Raw genomic sequence first — 17,746 nt, forward strand, 5'->3', positions numbered from 1 at the left:
GGCAGACCAGCAGCACGGATGAGTGTTCCACCCCCAGCTGATCTGGCCCCACATGTTCGCCTTTAGGGAACGGTGCTGCGCGTTGCATAACAGGGCGGCGGCCAACGCAGCCTCTCGGAGTCTGGCTACAGTCCTAGCCACACTTTCCTGGGAGTAAGACCCATTGACTGTAATGGGGCTTACTCCTGAGTAGACATGCATAGGCTAGGGCTGTGAGGCGCCACCTATGCCCAGCGAGGCTGCTATCCTCTCCACACTTTCCTGGGAGTAAGCCCCACTGACTATAGTGGGACTTACTTCTGAGCAGACATGCCTAGGATTGGGCTCTCTGCCTGCAAGAGCACAGATATGCGCTTATGAGAACAAGGGGGAAAGCGCCTTTGGGGCTTGTGCATGGAAATCAGCTCATGACTGGAGACCTTGCATTTGTGTTAGTGTTCGGAGGGAGCCTGGCCACGCTCCTCCAGCCTGCCCTACATGCACAAACGCTGCTTCTGGTTGGACAGTCGTGGCCAGAGTGGAACAGGCGACACCTTCCCAGCAGCAGGTGTAGATCCGATCCCCCGCTGCCACTGCCCCGGTGGTTTTGCAGGCACCCCCTCGTTCCACGGGCAGAGCGCAGGCCAGGCGCATCTCCCCGTGGCTTGCGAGCGAGGAGCAGCGCCCCCTGCAGGGGTGGTCGCAGCACTGCTTGCCGCCTGGCCCAGAGAAAGGTGTACTAGATGGCAGGCGGCAGGAGGGTGCTGGAGGAGCCGGTGTGGCCTGGGGGGGCGGCTGGGGGAGGGCGGGGGCTGCGCTTGGTGCCTGCGCGCAGAGAGAGGCCAGGACTTTCCCGTAAGGTCCTGCAGGGTCACTCAACTGGGCGCCCAGCAGAGTGGGGGGGGGGGATCTGATTAATGGTGGAAGAGCCTGCTCAGTCCAGCTTGCAGTGCCTATAAATGGCGCGTCTCTCTCTCTCTCTCTCTCTCTCTCTCTTTTCCAAGGTGCATGCAATAAAAAAAATGGGGGGGGGGGAAATCACTCAGTGTCATCCCCCACGTCAGGGCTGGCTGTGGGCGTGAGGCTGTACTTCCTCCGCCCCCTCCTAATGGAGTGAACCATTCCCTGCTCTTCCTTCCCTCTCTCCTTCACTTTCTATTTCTGCGCCCTTTTCTCCAGCTCTCCTTCTTCACCAGCCAGCCAGCCAGCCAGCCGGCCGTCCTCCACCCCCACCCCCCAGCTCGGCGTGCAACAACAACCAAAAAAGTCTCTCTCGGCTGCTTGGAACTTGTTGGCAATGCCTGCTTTGCAGCTGCCCGCCACGTCCCCCCAAGTAACACTTTAAAAAAAAAAAAAAAAAAAGCCTACAAAATTATTTTTTTTAAAACCCCCCAAGAAAGAAATTCCAAGGTCTGCAATCGCAAATGGTTGTACTAAATATAGGATGGGACTTAAGCTGAACGGCAGATATATTTCTCTGGTCCTTGCTGTGCAGTTAGGTAAGTGGACTGGCACTTTCTTGGGGCTGGGGGATTCTGGGAGGGTGGGAGATATTTATATGGATATATATATATATATATATATATATATATATATATATATATATATATATATATATATATATATATATATATATATATATATATATTTAATGCACCAAAGTCTTCAATCTTGGCGTGTAAAATTCTGGAAGATCTATATAAATGCTGGGAAATTAATGCTATTGATTCATGGAAAGATTTGGGGGAATCTCAAGATTTAGGGGGCATTAAATGGACTCTTTAAAAAAAAAAAAAAGCCTATTCATTTATTTGCATTTATTTCCCCCTCCCCGCAAAAGGACACATTTAATTACATTTCTCTGTGTCTTGTCCCCAACACACACACAAACACACGCACAGAGATTGCATCTTTCTCGAGTGCATCCTGTCCGATTTGTTCAAAGCTCAATTCATTTGTTTTTCCTCCCTAGAGGGACCGAGAGATAAGAATGGGATGTGGGGGGGGGGGGGGAATTTGAGAGAAATATAAAATGATCTTGTAAGCTGGTTTGCCAAGTCCATTCAAACAATACCAAAATCAATGCAGTTTTGAAGTTTCTGCCCCCGCTGCCGTAGTTTTGATGCAGGAATATTGGGGGGGGGGGGGCAGGAGTTTTGTATTGTGTTAGAAGGTGTGTTGAAAGCGGATCGGGAGGCAAGATTGTCCGGATTCTCTTCTGATCCTGTCCAATGTGTTCCAAAATACTTTTTTTTAAAGGGAGGGCGTCTGCTAAAAATAGCCCCGTTTTCCTTCCACGCCGGTGGTCTGGGGTTTGGTTGGTTCCTCGTTTTGTGGCTGTGGTTCAAGGATTCCTGGTGGATCCTTTGCAAGAGCGAGTACCTGAGAAGCTTCTCCTTTGAAGTTGCCACTTTGGGTTCTGCATTGAGCAAACTTGAGGGACTACAGCAGCTGCTTGGCTGGCTGGTGGGCTCCGAAAGGGAAATTCGGTGGGCAGCTTGGCTGAGAACGCGTCCTTCTCCGTTTGTCAAGGATGTAGATTTAAAGAACTGCAACCTCCCCTCTTTCCCTCCCCCCCTTTCTTCCTGAGAGTTCCTGTCCCAAATCTTCAGCTCTCGAATTTCTTTCTCTTGGTAGCCAGTCTCTGCAGCATTTTGGAAACGGGGGGTGGGGGGAGGCGAGCATTGCCATCTCCTCGATTATCAATAGTAGTAGTAATAATAATAAAGGCAAGAAATAAGGTCATCTTCATAATGGAAGAGAAAAATGGGCAGACAGTTGAATATGTTGCACCACTATGCCCGGACCTTTCTGTAAAGCAATCGCCCCCCTCTCCTCTCCAGAGGGTCTTACTATGTTGGAATTTGACGTGTATGAAATAAATGTGGGCATTTCTATATTTAGAAATAGGATCTCTCTCTCTCTCTCTCTCTCTCTCTAGCTAAAGTTATTTTCGCGGGAGATGTAGATGTAAAACCACCTTTTGACTATGAAATGAATTAGGCTGCAATCCTGTCTGCACCACTTCCCTGGGAGTAAGTCCCATAGACTATAATGGGACTTCTGTGTAGACAGGCATAGGATTGGGCTCCCAGGCTGCAATCCTATTCACCTGGGACTAAGCCCCATTGACTATAATGGGACTTACTTGTAAGTAGACATGCATAGGATTGGGTTCTTAGCCAGCTACATTTCCTCCTTCCCCATCTACATGCAAAAACCCCTGCTTAAACCAATACTGCAGGAATTTGGGGGGGGGCACAAGAAAATATGGGGAAAGGCAAGTCACGGAGATGGACATTTTGATCTTGATTTTCACACCCGGCCCTTCTAAAACCTCTAAACCCCCTTTGGCTCAATTTATTTTACTTGAAAGCATTCGTCGAGATCCGGGTCTCAGGAAAGAAGGCTCCTCTGCTGTTGCAGGGCTTGCAAATATCTGGATGTCATTGATCCGCTGGCTAAGTGTTGGGAAATGTTCCGAAGCTTTGGTAGGGAATGGAAGGACCAGGACTAATGTGGAGAGTTCCAGCAGGCAACGTCTTGGCCATGCGGCTGGAACCTGTCCGAAAGAAGTGACCTTTGATCAAACAAGGTTATTGAGCGGAAGGCAGGGACGTAGGGACTGCAGAAGCTTGGAGAGGTGGTTTTTCCTTTTAAGCAGAGGAGAGTGGATGCTGCCACAGAGCAGTGAGAGATGACTATATTTGCACCCATGCTTTCTATGTGTGCCAGTGCTTTAGCTTCGTCTAAAAATCGTGTGTGTGTGTGTGTGTGTGTGTGTAAGCGAGCGTGCTTGCGTGTTATTGTGAATGAGGTTTTGTCACCCTTGAACACTGCAAGGGGGCTGCTGCATTCATGGGGAGGAGAAGCAGAGAGGCCAAAAAAAAAAAAAGTCTCCTTCTCCCCGGCTGCTAGCAGAGTCCCCGGAGGTTTTGTAACAGCGCCCCGGGGATGCTAGTCAGTTTCAGGCGCCGAGGTGTCCGTTACATCCAAGGACAGCCTTCCTCTTGCGGAGCCGATCAGGGCAACTGAACAGGTAGGAGCGAAGACAGGCTTATTCTTAGCACTCCTCTGGCGATGATGATGATGACCATCGCTTCCCCCCTTTGCACCAAAGTGTGAAGAGGGGGGAGAGGAGAAGGAAGGAGACGTGGGCCAGAGACTTTCCTTCTGGAACGTGTCCTTGGAGGTTGAGCGCTTCCCATGCCGAGAGAGAGAGAGAGAGAGAGAGAGAGAGAGAGAGAGAGAGAGAGAGTGTCTTGGGATGGTGGGATGGTCTCTCATGTCTGCTATTTGTTTATAGCTACCATATGGTAGCCAATGTCTGCAGCCTCTGCGTGTTTGACGTGCGGGGGAGTGGGGTGGAGAGAGAAGAAGGTGGTTACTAAATCAGGTTACCGATAAATCAGGTGGGGGTGTGTGTGTGTGAGGGGTTTCCACCGACATTGAGCGATCTGGGGAAGGGATCTTTCATCTTGTGGTTGAATTCCCCCGTCCTATTATTAAAAAACAAAACCCCACAGATTCCCAGCCAGGCAACCAAAGCGTTGGCGTAGAAAATCTCTAGGGGGAAAACCCCTCTTCCAATTGCAGCCTTGCCTCTTCATCCAATGTCCCCACTGGGTCCGGGGCAAGCGCAGGGGAAAACAGCGACCTTCGCCAACCCGATTGCTGTTGAAGGCTGAGGCGTGGGGGACGTGAGCAGGCGACGACTTGCTCGGGATCAAGCCGGTGATCAATTAAACCAACAAGTCGCTAATTCCCTTTCACTTGCCGCAAGATTGAGAGGGAGAAATTTCCCCCCCTCCCCAGGCTGCTCTGGAGTCGTCCGCTCCCAACACCTGCTCCTGCAAAGCTGGAGAAATGGTGGCTGCAGCAGGGGACTTGAGAGTGTGTGTGTGTGTGTGTGTGTGTGTGTGTGTGTGTGAGAGAGAGAGAGAGAGAGAGAGAGAGAAATCAATCGACTTAGTCCAACGTGCAAGCAAAAATGGCAAGCTCATGCTCCCTCTCCTTTCACATACACACTGATTGAGGGAGCGAGCGAGAGCGATTTCAACCCCAGTGCAGCCTAGATGCATGATGATCAAAGACCATTCTGCCATTGACTTCTTCCACTGGCTGTGGGCTGCTGTCTGGGGGGAATGTGTCGAATGAATATCAAAGCCATTCAAATGAATGGGAGTTTTCCCTTGACTGCTGTGTGGGTTGCACCCGAAAGAGATGTCAGGAAACCGCCTTTCCCAAGGGGGGAACGGGAAGGACGTCCTGACTTCACGTCTTTCCTCTGGCGCTTTCAGAACGGCTCAGGGTTTTTTCATTGCAAGATGGATAGCGGAGAATCAGTCCCGATGATGTGTGTGGTGGGTAGAGACAGAGGAAGAGACGATCCCGGGGTGGCGGGGGAGAACTCACTGAAGGCGAGCGGTGTAAACATTCAAGGAGACGGGAGGAACCCAGAGGATGTGCCTTTAGTGGGGAGAGCTAGGTGAGCAGGTCGTGCAGGAGGAGGGGCCACAAGAAAGGGCTAAATCGTGCCTTGGACCCTGCCGACCATAAATGAGGTGTTCATTTATGCAACTTGCACATACTGGGATTTACAGAGGCGTGAGTAGCCCTCCAATCTCCCGAACCCGCTTGCTTGCATGCACTACCCTGCGTTTCCATAGTGGGCGGGTCTCTGGGCACCCTTGTTCTTTGCAAAATTCTCATGATGTAATATGGGTGGCAACCTAAAAAATGTGGGGGGAACAAAAGTTTCACCAAATGTCCAAGAGAAGGCTTAACATATCCGTGCACGGTGCTGGTTTCTGTTCAAGGCTCTTTTTCTTTCACCTTCCCATTTAGACAAAAGACACACCAGAACTTAAATAAAATACAATAAAATTTTGGGGAGAGTGCTTTTGATTTTCTTCTCCTCTGAATATTTCTGCAACCTCCTTCAAGGGGCAATCGTGATCACAGTAAACTTTTTTTTTCCAAATGAATGTTTCCAAATGAATCGAGCATCTCGGATACAATCTCAGAAGCTGTATTTGGGCTTTTTGTTCTTTTTAAAAAAGTTAAAATGAAAGCCAGGCATCAAAAAGGTTTTTTTTAAAAAAAAAATTCAAAACTGGGCATCTTTAAGAGAGAAAAAATCAAACGACTAGAAGTAAATTCTAAGTCATGCTCTTCTATTGTCATTTATTTCTTCATGGATGATGAAAATTGAACAGCCCCCAAACGGCTTGTTCCACATTGCATGCGGAGCCTACATTACTTCATTTAGAACAGCCATTTTCAACCACTGTGCTGTGGCACACTGGTGTGCCGGGAATGGTCTGCAGGTGTGCAGTGGGAGTTTGGGGGAGGGTCATTTATTAGTAGGGCCATTAGGGGATGTGGGCCCTCCACAACAGCACGGTGTGCTTTGTCCGTGGTAAAAAAAAACTGATGGTGTGCCTTGACCATTTTAGTGCCTTGTCAGTGTGCCATGAGCTCACTGATTCACTGATCACTGATTTAGAATCACTGATTTAGACTGTATCCCTGTTTAATTAACGTTCCCACTGAGAGAAAAATGGATTTCATGGATGTGAAGCCAGTTGATGGCAGAACAGATTCTGCTCTTGTGGCAGCCTTGGGGTGGGTGGGTGTGTGTGTGTGTGTGTGTGTGTGTGTGTGTGTGTGAGAGAGAGAGAGAGAGAGAGAGAGAGAGAGAGAGAGAGAGAGAGAGGTGGGGGGGAGGGTGTTCGGGTTTATCACAGAGTTTTTCTCAAGTCAGACCAGAGCTGGGTCTGGCACGCGGTTTACCTTGTTGGGAGCTGTCCAGTTGACGTGGTGCTGATCTGTTCCCCAGCATACCTGGTGCAGGCGGTCAAAGCGGCGGGCAAGTGCGATGCGGTCTTTAAGGGCTTCTCGGACTGTGTGCTCAAGATGGGCGATAACATTGCCAACTACCCGCAAGACCTGGACGACAAGAGAAATCTCGAAACAATCTGCCGGTAGGTTGACCCCTTTTGTGGCTATGCCTGTTCTGTGGCCCTTCCAGCTTCTTGCCTTTGTATATATGTATATCTTTGTATATTTGCAAATATATCAAGCATATTTGCCTTTGTCACGTAATTTCTCTTGTACATCACGGTGGTTGTTGCTGTTGTGGTTATTGCTTTAAACAGAGCAACGTGGCAGATTTGGCTGGCTTCATACTGGGAACCCATGTGTTGCCCTAATGTGAATCTAGTGCAGTCAAACAAAAGGCTACCACCATCTCAGTACGATTTGGAGGGGGAGGGTGGATATGGTTATTCCACACGTCCCACAGCGTGAATCCTCAGCAGACTGATATGCTAAGCTCAGCACCATCATACCAAGCACGCGTGACTGTTGAATGTCATCTTCGTCCCAGCCAAAGGAAATTACAGCACCTCCGTTTTAGGACTAGATTAACACCATTGGAGTTCAATGGGACTTGCTTCCGAATCAGTGCGCTTAGAATGGCAGTGAGCTGCAGTTCGCTCGCATCCCATTGAAGACAAGGAAGGGGGAGAGACACCTCTTGAGTAGTTTAACGGATCTGAATTGCACTTACTGGGCCCTTGTATATTCTGGGCTTCTTCTATTATTTTGTGTGGCACAATTTTGAGGGATGCAATTTCATGAAGAATGAATTTTAATTAATTGGATGGATTCTATTAAGGATTCCCCATCTGTTAAAGGATTCTCACACCAAACATATCAAGGAGCATTGCTGATGCACACCACCACCAACATTGGCAAAGCTGGTATTATCCTTCCTTCCTTCCAAATGATCAATCTGAATGCAAGCCGAGTCCCAGAGACAAGACATCTGGGCAGAGGCTGTGGGAGTTGACTCCATTTTCTACCTTGTTTTCTTCCCAATCCACTGTTTGTCAAACTGGATTTACCTTCTTTTGCCAGTAGCTCACTTAAGGTAAAGGGGGGGAAGGAAACGGCTTCTCAAAACGAGTTAAATGGGATTGCATTTAATCCCACTTAAATGCATTTAAAATTATTTCATCAACAATAATGCTTTTAAAATGTGGTATAAATGTTGCAATGTCATATCAGGGTGCACAGAACATTGTGCTATAATTTCAATACAATGCTCTGTGTTGTGGCCACATTGCTGTCCTTGTATACATAATTTAACACCGCACATATTAAATTGAATTTTTAGTGATGCTAATGTGGGAGTTGTACTAGGATTTTCTCATCTAAAAGCAGCGCTGCAATAAAGAAGAGGTATTGGGAACCCAGAACCTGCCTGAGTGCAACAAGAAAGCTATTTAAAAGTTTTGCTTTGCAATTCAGCAGTCTGGTGTGGTCCTGCTACAGTACACACACATGAACCCTAAAGTAGTGGAGAGATGGAAACTGCTTTGCTTCCCTTACTGTGGAGAAGGCACCTTTCTGGAGGCAAGCCCAATGGGTAAGGCTAGGAGTGGAAGGACAAAATTTAAACAGGCTTTTAGGCTCTTTTAACAAAATTCCCATCTGTGCTACTGGGATTAAAGGGTTGTAATCCTAAAATTGTTTACTTGAAATCTATAAAACTTACTCCCCGGTGTTTAAGATGGGGGTGTATTAATGCACTCCAGTATTGAGAAGGGAACTTTACATGCAATCAAATTCTCTCTGTAGGTACTTGGAAGCCAGTTCCAATGATTTTAATGGAATTCCCTCCCACTTGGAAGTAAGACCCATAAAAATAAATGGAATTTCCTTCTCACCTGAAGACTGAAATTAAACAGATTTACTGAGAAGTCAGTAAATCCCATTGGATTCTCTGGGCCTCACTGCTGAGCAAACCTGCACTGGCTTCAACTATAAATGTGTTTATGATTTAAGAGCAAGTCTCTTTGATTTCTAGAAGGGTTAGGGTTAGTAAGCAAAAAGTAAGTTCCAACCTAAAGTGGATACTCACTTACCTGGAAGCAAATTCTGCCAAAAGCAATGGGGCAATTTTTCGGTGGAATGCATTGGAGATTCGGATTTTTCAGGATTTCTTCCTGAATTTTTGTGGATCGAGATAAAAATGGTTGAGGTTAAAACCCACACACACACAAAGCATATCTTAATTGGACTGTGGATGGGAGTATTAAAAGACTTGCATGTCAGTGTGTAATCCTTTCACCTTGAAGTGAATTCTGCTGAAACCACAGTGTAAAGAATCGGGTGGTACAGAGATGGTACTTGCTTAAGAAAATGAACATTTTAAATAGAAACATCAGGGTGTTGTTTTTTTTCCAGTCTCCCAGCCCCCAAATACTGTATGCTAGACAGGAATTTCGTACTGTTGGACTTCTTTTCTGAGAACCTTTCCTTTCAAATGGCTGGAGCTCCTGCAAGTTGGCTCTGTTCGGATTTTGACAGCTACGAGGCGTGGTGCTGTTGTGTGTGTCTGGGGGGGGGGGAATACCCTCCTTGCAGCCTTGCAGGGGGGATGCCCTCCTTGCAGCCTACCCTCCTCGGCTGCCTGCTCGCTCGTAACATGGATTAAGCAGACACATTTGTTAACAGTGCATAGAAACACTCCCCCCACCCCACCCCCGTGATTTGGAAACCTCCCTTGTTGGACATTCCCCTGCCCAGAAAATGTCTACCTATAGGAGGATCGTGTTGGAAGGACGCCGAGAGCTGCAGTGTGGACCTTGTGTGAGATGGAAATGGTGTGGGGAGGGGTGCCCGTGCCCTAGATTTCCCATTCAGAATCCCTCGCACGCAGAGCAGCCCTCCTCCCTGGCTCTGCTCCTGGTGCGTGTGTGTGGAAAGAAGCTCCAGGAAGATTGAGTCGTCCTTGGGGGGGATGCAATTATGGCAGAAATACAGCAGGAGAGGCGCCCTCTCAGCCTTCTAGCCATCACCGGGCCTCATTATTTATTACAAAGGCAGCCAGCGTTGGACTTCACCATGTCCTGAGTACTCCTAGATTAGTGTGTCTCTTCCCCCCCCCCCCACACACACACACTCACTGGCAAGTCAGCAGTCACAATCACCCACCCAGACCAAATGCCAACTGGCTGGGCAAGAGGGCAGGCTGGAGTTTTTGTCTGGGGAAGAGGGAGAGATGAAAAAATGCCATTGCCTGAGTACTTCCTTCTGGCTGCCTGGATCTGCATATGTCACTGTCCTCTGGAAGGAGAACCAGAGCAGGTTTTTAAAGAGCATGACTTTGTTTTAGCCATTCCTATTATTTCACCAAAGGGGGTTTGTTCCCAGCTATAAGAAGAGGGTTATATTGTAAATGCAGGTGTACAAGCTGTAGGTATGGATCATACAGAGCAAAGGGAACTGATTCACATCACACACATGTACCCAGAGCAAAAGCCCCAAACACACTTTCAAGGAACCCCCCCCCCCCCAACTGATTTCAGTAGGACTGAGTAAACCAGCTTAGGTTCAGGCTTCACGGAAGGGACAGCAACAGTTCGACAGGAGTGGATCAGGGCTTCAGAATGCATAACATTCATTGGCCGCTGTTCACTGAGTGTTCAAGCAAGGTACAGAAGCCAGTGGTGATGGCAAGGCACTCTGCACGTGTTCAAGGACACACTTCAAGGACAATCCCTGGCAATGGCGATTGGTTCATAGAGCTGAGTCATGTTGAACCCTGGTTCAAATGAAACCTTAAGGTAATGTCATCAATGATGGAAATTCATTCATTAGGGTTGGTTATTCAGACATTCATTCACTGAAAGATTGTTGTTTCTCCATATGCCTGGGGGAGCTTATTGTAAAAAAAAGAACATGCTGGGAATGGTTAATACAGAATTTAACCATTTCAAAACAAGAACCAGCAGTAGTGCATAAAAGCTCCTCAATATCACTTATCATCACATTTAGCCAGCTGACAAAAAAAGACCACCAAAGTCCTTCAAGGGAGCTTTGTTTGCAATCCAGATGAGCTTAGACATGAACCAAGGGCTGAGGTGCTAGCCACTGCCCTGGGGTCAGAAGAGGACAGCTCCTTATCTCTTTGCTCTGCAGTGGCTTCACTCTGATCCTAATCTCTACTGGCTTGGAAAGCAAAAACTCCAGTTGGCTTCAGTTGACTTAACTTTGGTTTCCAAGGAAATGTGCTCAGGTGTGCTGCCCAAGTTACACATTCAGACACAGGTGAATGCAGATACCAGAGTTTGGTGAATGGTATGCAGTGTGAATAAGGAGACAGTTGGAGAATTGCCAGCACCTTTGTGGGAGCAAAGTATACTGAAATGTTACCTGAACTGTTACCTAACCATTAAGAAATACGGCACCATTTTGTGCATATCTGATCTTGTCAGAAGATGTGGCAGGTGTATTAAATATGGCAATCATTCTATCAAACAGGCACTTTTATAGGTTCAGAAAATGAAGCCTATAATTATGGGTATATTGTAAGAAAAATTGCTATCTTGCTATTTTTCCATAGCAAAAATTAAGGAATTCATGGAAATCCAGCAAGCTCTATTTTAGTTATAAGTAGGTGAGGATGAGGACAATGGCATACTATCATGGTTCCCAAACCTTTTCAAACTGGCGGGTTCCTTGACCTACTGGGCCATTGGCTGAAGCTCCCCATAAGGGCTACAATCCTATACATTGTACACAGGGTGGCGGGTTTTTTGCAAGGGTTCTGTGGCACCCCTGGCTGGGTTCCATGACTGCCCAGGGAGCCACAGCTCACCATTTGGGAACCACTGGCATCCTGTAACATGCATTTGGTACCATTCTCTGTTTCTAATAATTTCCCCACAGTATTTTTTGTGCTGTATTAAATGTCTCGGCATTAGATGAGTTTATAGAACCAGTCTTGGATTATACTTTTTTTAGAGACCGCTTTTCACACAAACTCTTTGTTTGCCATGGGCATTCAAGTTGGTATTTTAAACACCTTGTTCTACAGTGATACTATTTTTGCCAGGTTTTTTTTAGAGTTCTGACAGTCATCAGCAGTGCTGGGGCCACCATGGAGTATTAACTGTTCCTTAAGACCTTCTGATAGTTTTGGAGATTTCAAAAGACTGAATGATTGGAACCCTTTGGAAAGGTCATAACTAGTCTTAGAGCAACAGTGTAGCAGGGAAGTCAATTCATTATTTCTTCCACAGTGTACACCAGCATCCTTTCAAGCATTTTGTATGCTCATCACTAATTTTTCATCAAACAGGATAAATGACCAGTGTCCCCATGTAGCCATTCTACTGATGGTCTGGTTGGGCTGTGGAACCACTGCTTGTGCAGATGCTGTATAATTATGCTCCTTTCCATGTTTTACCTTATTACAGAGCAGCGTTTTTCCCTTTTTTTAAACAGAGCAGCTATTATTGATGTCTCTTGCTTAGTAGCGTTTTCCTGAGTGGTGTTGAGTTTACTGCACCTGACTGTGTATCAGTGATCTTCTTTGACTGCACCTGGCATTGGGTCTGTAAGGCCTGGTCTACACTACATGCAGCAGAATGAGGGGTAGGGATCCTGCTGTGGTACGATTGACTGTACCACATCCATGGCAGTTTACTTTGGAGGGTGTGTGTGCCTTTTGAATGCTCCACCATGTTAAAAAAAAACAAACTCCCAGCAAGGTATACAAAGAACAAAAATACCAACCTTCTATTAATGAGAGAGGTCCTAACCCAAGCCATTTCTTGTGTGCTGGTATTCTGTCTGCAGTGATCTTTTGCTATTCAGAGGAACATTAAAAAAAAACAACTCTTATCCATCCACAAACTAAAGTTACCCAGTTCATTCTACCACCTCAGGCTGCTACCCCCTCTTTCTGAACTCATCCTGCTAAAAAGTGCAGACCAGATTTAACTCCATTGTTAATGTCCTATTATAATTACTTTTGGTCAATAGATTTTTATGGGCTATCATTTGGGGTTATCACTTTTATTTTTTGTGGTTCTTTGTGAATTATTTTGTGCTTCTTACTGCTCTTTCTCAAGTTATTTTTCTTAAGTATTTGCTATGGACACTTGAGAAAAATCCTTGTTTAAAAGAAAGAGAGAGAAAAACTATCCTTGGGGTATCTACTAGCCAAGATTTCTAGGCTCTATTTTGTTTTGGTATGGCTTTTCCTTTGCCTGCCTCCCTCTCCCTCCACTCCTTTTTTGGCCTGACCTTTAACAAAGACATCTTTGCATTTAGTGCAATCCATACCACAGAATGGAACATAGAAATGTGTTTCTTATTTTCTTATGAAGAATGCCTCATTTCCAATTGTTTCCATCCTCAAGGGCAAATTAAACCCCAAAGTACAGTTCAACTTCTGCCCTACTTCTTAGGCCTGCCAGGTTGTACTGGGGAGGTTTCCCAATATGTGCAAAGGCAGTTAGACCCCCATGGCATTGCTAGGGGGGGGGGTGCAGGCCACAACAGGTGGCTCACATGGTGGGGAGGTGTGACAGCACTACTGGACAAAATTTTTAAAATCTTAGTACTTTTGAATAATACCATCCTGTTATATATCATTTGATGGGTGATTTCATGAGAATGCAATGAAACAAACTACGTTGAAATGTCTCTATTCTATCAAAAGTTATCACGATCACTGCATGGGAGAAGGTTCATCATGGGGGCCTCTCGCAGTGGGTGACGCAAACCATAGTGACACCACTGGTCAGACCTTCAAGCTGCGGGTGCTAGTGGTGCTGAAGGTGCTTCATCACTGTTTTCATCACTGGTTCAGACCCAGGCCTCTCCTCTGCAGAAGAGGAGAGAGCACCTGGTGGCCAGTGGACTGTATTTCTATGACTGCAGTCTATTTACAGCCCACCTCACTGTGAGGAGAGGGAAGGGTTTCCAGGTTAGATGCTGGGTGTGCAGTCCTTAGTAGTCAAAGGGCTTCAGGTGGCAGAGCTGGGAAGGTCCTCTATCTGGGATGCTGGTTGAGCTGCTGCCTGCTTAATTATCCCAGACAGAGGACCTTCCCAGCTCTGTTACCTGAAGCTGGTGTAGGCTGCACTGACCTAGATGGGCACATGATCTGGCTGAACAGAAGTCCCATATGTCCCATCTACCATGTGTGGTGGCCACTTGGTGGTTCTCCTTCTAGAAAGTCAGGGGGAGGGGGGCTCCTTTTCTAGGTCAGCCACCCGAGGGAGGGAAGAAGGAATGGGGAGGGCTGGGGGCTTTTTGGGGGGGGGTGCCAACAGTTCCTGACGCCCTCTCGTCCTCTCCGCCCAGGTACTGGGACGACTTCCACGCCTGCACCCTCACAGCCCTCACGGATTGCCAGGAAGGGGTGACAGATGTCTGGGAGAAGCTGAAAGAGAAGTCCAAAAAGCTCGAGTACGAGGGCAACTTGTTCGTGCTGTGCGGCAAATCCAAGGGGGCCGCGCCGTCGGCCGTGGTCTCCGCCTCCCCTGTGCTGCTGGTGGCGCTCTCGGCCGCCCTGGCGACGTGGTGGCTCTCCTTCTAGAAGGGAGGCATGCCTCGCCGGACCCGGAGCCGCTTCTTCTCTCTCTCTCTCCAGGCCCTGGATTTACAGAGGAAAAGTCTCCGGCCCTCTGATGGAGGGGGGGGGGCGAGGGGGGACCTCTGGTGAATACTCCGCGACGCTGATGCTGACCACCACGGCCCTCTGAGAAGGAGGAAGGCTGGTGGGGGACAGAGAGGGAGGCACCGTCACCACCCACGACCACCTCCACCCTTGACGGCCGCCCTCTCTGGCTCTCGCTCCTCTGGGGATGGTGACGGTCCCGCGGCGGCGATCAGCCCAGAACCAAAACCGGACCTCAGCTTTACTCCTCTCTCCAGATCAAGGTCAACTTGAGCCCTCTTTTTGTGTGCAAAAGAATCTCAGGAACGGCCTTCGAGCCACCACCGCTTAATAATTGCTAGCCAAGCGTCGACTAGGTAATAATAATAGTAATAATAATGATGATGGTGATGATGATGGTGACGATACTATGACAGAACACTCCTCAGGCCACAAAAGAGGGGCTCCTCTGCGAAACACCGGCGGAAAGGATGAGTTGAGCCAGGGAAAAGGGAAAGCAAAATCCACCTGAGCTACTACAACTACTACTACTACTGACCACGTGCGTGAAGAAGAAGAAGCAGCAGCATTTCTTAGGGTGCATTAAACTCACAGACTTGTCATCTTTCCTAGGAAACTCTTGCGGTTTTTATCCTTTATTTTTTCAGTCATTCCACTAAAAATAATTAAAAAAAAAAAAAGACATAAGCCCCCTCCCTCCGCAAGGAAGGGGGGGAAGGAGAGAAGAGAAAAAGGAGGAGGGGAAACCAGGAGGGACCCACGAGATGGAGCCAAACGATCGACCCAATGAATGCTGCTAAGTTTGCTGAGAGTTGAGCTTTACTTAAATGTCAAGGCATCTTTTTTTTTCCCAGTTTCACAGCCTCTTGCTTTCCTCTTTTTTTTTTTTTTCGTTCTCCCCCTTCTCTTCTTTTCAGTGTTCCACCATGACCGTAAATATATCCGACAGTGTAGATCACAAAACAAACAAACAAAGCAAAAGAAAAAGCAACCAACGGGGCGTATATGTTAAAAAGAAAAATAAAATAAAATAAACACACAGAGTAAAAGGTTTTCCGGGGTGGGGTGGGGAAAGTATTAAAAGAGCCTTGATTTAAAAAAAAAAAATGTAATTTAAGAAAGTTTATTATAAAGTCGATTCAGCAAAAAAAATAATAGAAAAGATTTGCTACAAAGTATAGAAAAAAGTATAAAATAAAAATATTGTTTGAAATGAGGATGCAGTTTTATTTTTAAACAGATGGATGTATATTATACATGATGATTTTATTCTAATAGTATATATATATATTATATGGTGATTATATATTACCATATAATATATTATAATCATATATTCATATAATATATATGATTATATCACCATATATATTATATGGTGATATATATAATATATGGTGATTATATTATATATAATCATTATTGAACGGTGCTTTTTTCGAAGCCAAGAGGCATGTTGCGGGGTATATAGAGTGGAGGGTCAGTGGAGAATGGCAGGAAGGGGGAGCGCCAGGCTGGAAGGGGACGATGATTAGTGGAGGGGGATCGCTGCGTGTGGGAAGCCCAGAATCGGATTCACAAGCTGCTAATGGGAGCATCTGGGATTCGGTTCCACCCCCACGGAGAGATCCACGGGAGGAAAAACGAAATCGAGGCGAAACTCTTGTTCACTGTGGGTGAAGCTGCTGGCTCGTTTTTGTGGAAATAAATGCAGAGCTTTGTACACGTTTGACGTTTCCTATTTCTCAGCGGAATGAACATGTAAAAGGTGGTCCTCGCCCTTCCCCACAGGGAGGGGGAGGGGCCACTTTTCTGAAGCACGTGGCAATGAACTGTAACCTTCTTGCAGGGAAATTGGCTCCAAAGGTGGCTCTCCCCCCCAATAGCCTTCTGTCCTGCTCCAGCTACTGTGCCTGGCTGGGGACCCCCCCCCCCCATCTTTGGACTTGTGCTTCCTTCCATCAGGGTCCTGTCAACCCCTCAGCCTTCGGATGGAAGAACATATTGGGCTGCCCCACGTGTTTAGGGGAACGTGCGCACGTATAGTTAAAAGTACAGCATCACCTCCAAATTTCTTAAGCTGGATGAAACACAGGCGTCATTTCAGGGGTATTCGTTAAAGGGGCACAAAGAGCGTTCCATTGGCAGGGACAATATTCCCAGCAGCGTCCGAAGACCTACCCCTATGTGAACTGAAAAACCAAACACCCACAGCCAAGTTATGTTGCGATCGATGCTCCAGAGGGAACCACCACGTGTGGTTCGAAACACAAAAGTCATGGGGGGGGGGGAATCACCTGCTTTTCTCCGACCCCCCCCTCCCAAGTAATACCCCCGGGAGGTTGGACAGATTGATTTCTGTCTGCATCTCTCTGCATCCGCTTCAGAAGTGCATTAAGCCATTTCTGCCCAACGTTGCATATACGCAGCAGGGATCAAATGTGTACACCTGTGGGCTGGGCAGAAATGGGTTAAGCAGCCTCAAAGAAGTCCCACTTCGGTTCGAAAGGGAAATCCCTCGCGAACTAAAAGCCCCCTTTACCTGGAATTGTTTCTCCCACTCATGTACAAAGAGCCAAGGAGGCGTCAGGAGACAGCCAGATGATCTCATGTGCTGTAGCTTGATTGGATTTCTCCAGTGGCATCTCCTGGGCGTTTATTTCCGACGATTAAAACGACGATCACCCACCCTAACCCCCAATGTATGACCTGTGGGGAGGGGTGGGGAAGCGGGGATCCTTATTAAACGTGCCTGGGGGAGGGGGAGGAAGGAAAGCACCAGAAAGCTGAACAGGCGAGATCTTCCATAATTAATAAAGCAGCCCAGCTCCAGCTGCGGGGGGGAGGGGGAGAGGCCTTATTGATCTGGCAGCTCAAGCTGCTCTAACCTTGCCTATTTATAGCGAGCTGGTGCCTTTATAAAGCAGCAAACATCAAAGAGTAAATAATAACAGTCTTTTTTCCCGTAAGATACGGAAAGGTTTGTGCAGGGGAAAGGAGGGGGGTTGTCTGTGTATGTATTTCTAAGACCTTTCCATGCTCTCTTTGTTTTTCCTCTGATGCGGGGCGAAGAAGGTGCCCCATTCACACACACCAAGGTGTGGGAAGAAGAAGGAGGCGTGTTGGGTGCAGGTTGCCCCGTCCCTCCCAGTCACCATTCGTCCATGCGCAATGTCAGCATGGCCAGACGCTTTGCCCCCAGATCCAACGCAGCCGGCTGGCCAGCCAGGTCTACGCGTACATTCCCCCCCCCCCCCCAGGATCGCATCCCAGTCCCAAAAG

The 17,746-nt window shown here is 47.3% G+C and overlaps 1 protein-coding gene across 1 annotated transcript; it reads left to right on the forward strand.

Annotated features, from left to right (window-relative positions):
* Positions 1-1,306: 1,306 nt before the first annotated feature.
* Positions 1,307-14,383, forward strand: NRN1 (neuritin 1). The gene is made up of 3 exons (XM_066626161.1): positions 1,307-1,478; positions 6,821-6,965; positions 14,149-14,383. Exons 1-3 carry the CDS (start codon positions 1,424-1,426, stop codon positions 14,381-14,383), a joined length of 435 nt encoding a protein of 144 aa, XP_066482258.1. The 5' UTR covers positions 1,307-1,423.
* The last annotated feature ends 3,363 nt before the right edge of the window (positions 14,384-17,746 follow it).

This window comes from Tiliqua scincoides, chromosome 4 (genome assembly GCF_035046505.1).
Source record: "Tiliqua scincoides isolate rTilSci1 chromosome 4, rTilSci1.hap2, whole genome shotgun sequence".
Lineage (NCBI taxonomy): Eukaryota > Metazoa > Chordata > Lepidosauria > Squamata > Scincidae > Tiliqua > Tiliqua scincoides.

Bases quoted from the DNA above. Each gene is read 5' to 3' on its own strand.
- NRN1 (XM_066626161.1), top strand. From the start codon at position 1,424: ATGGGACTTAAGCTGAACGGCAGATATATTTCTCTGGTCCTTGCTGTG. The intron at 1,479-6,820 runs GTAAGTGGACTG...TCTGTTCCCCAG, and splicing joins GGTCCTTGCTGTGCAGTTAG to CATACCTGGTGCAGGCGGTC. The intron at 6,966-14,148 runs GTAGGTTGACCC...CTCTCCGCCCAG, and splicing joins AATCTCGAAACAATCTGCCG to GTACTGGGACGACTTCCACG.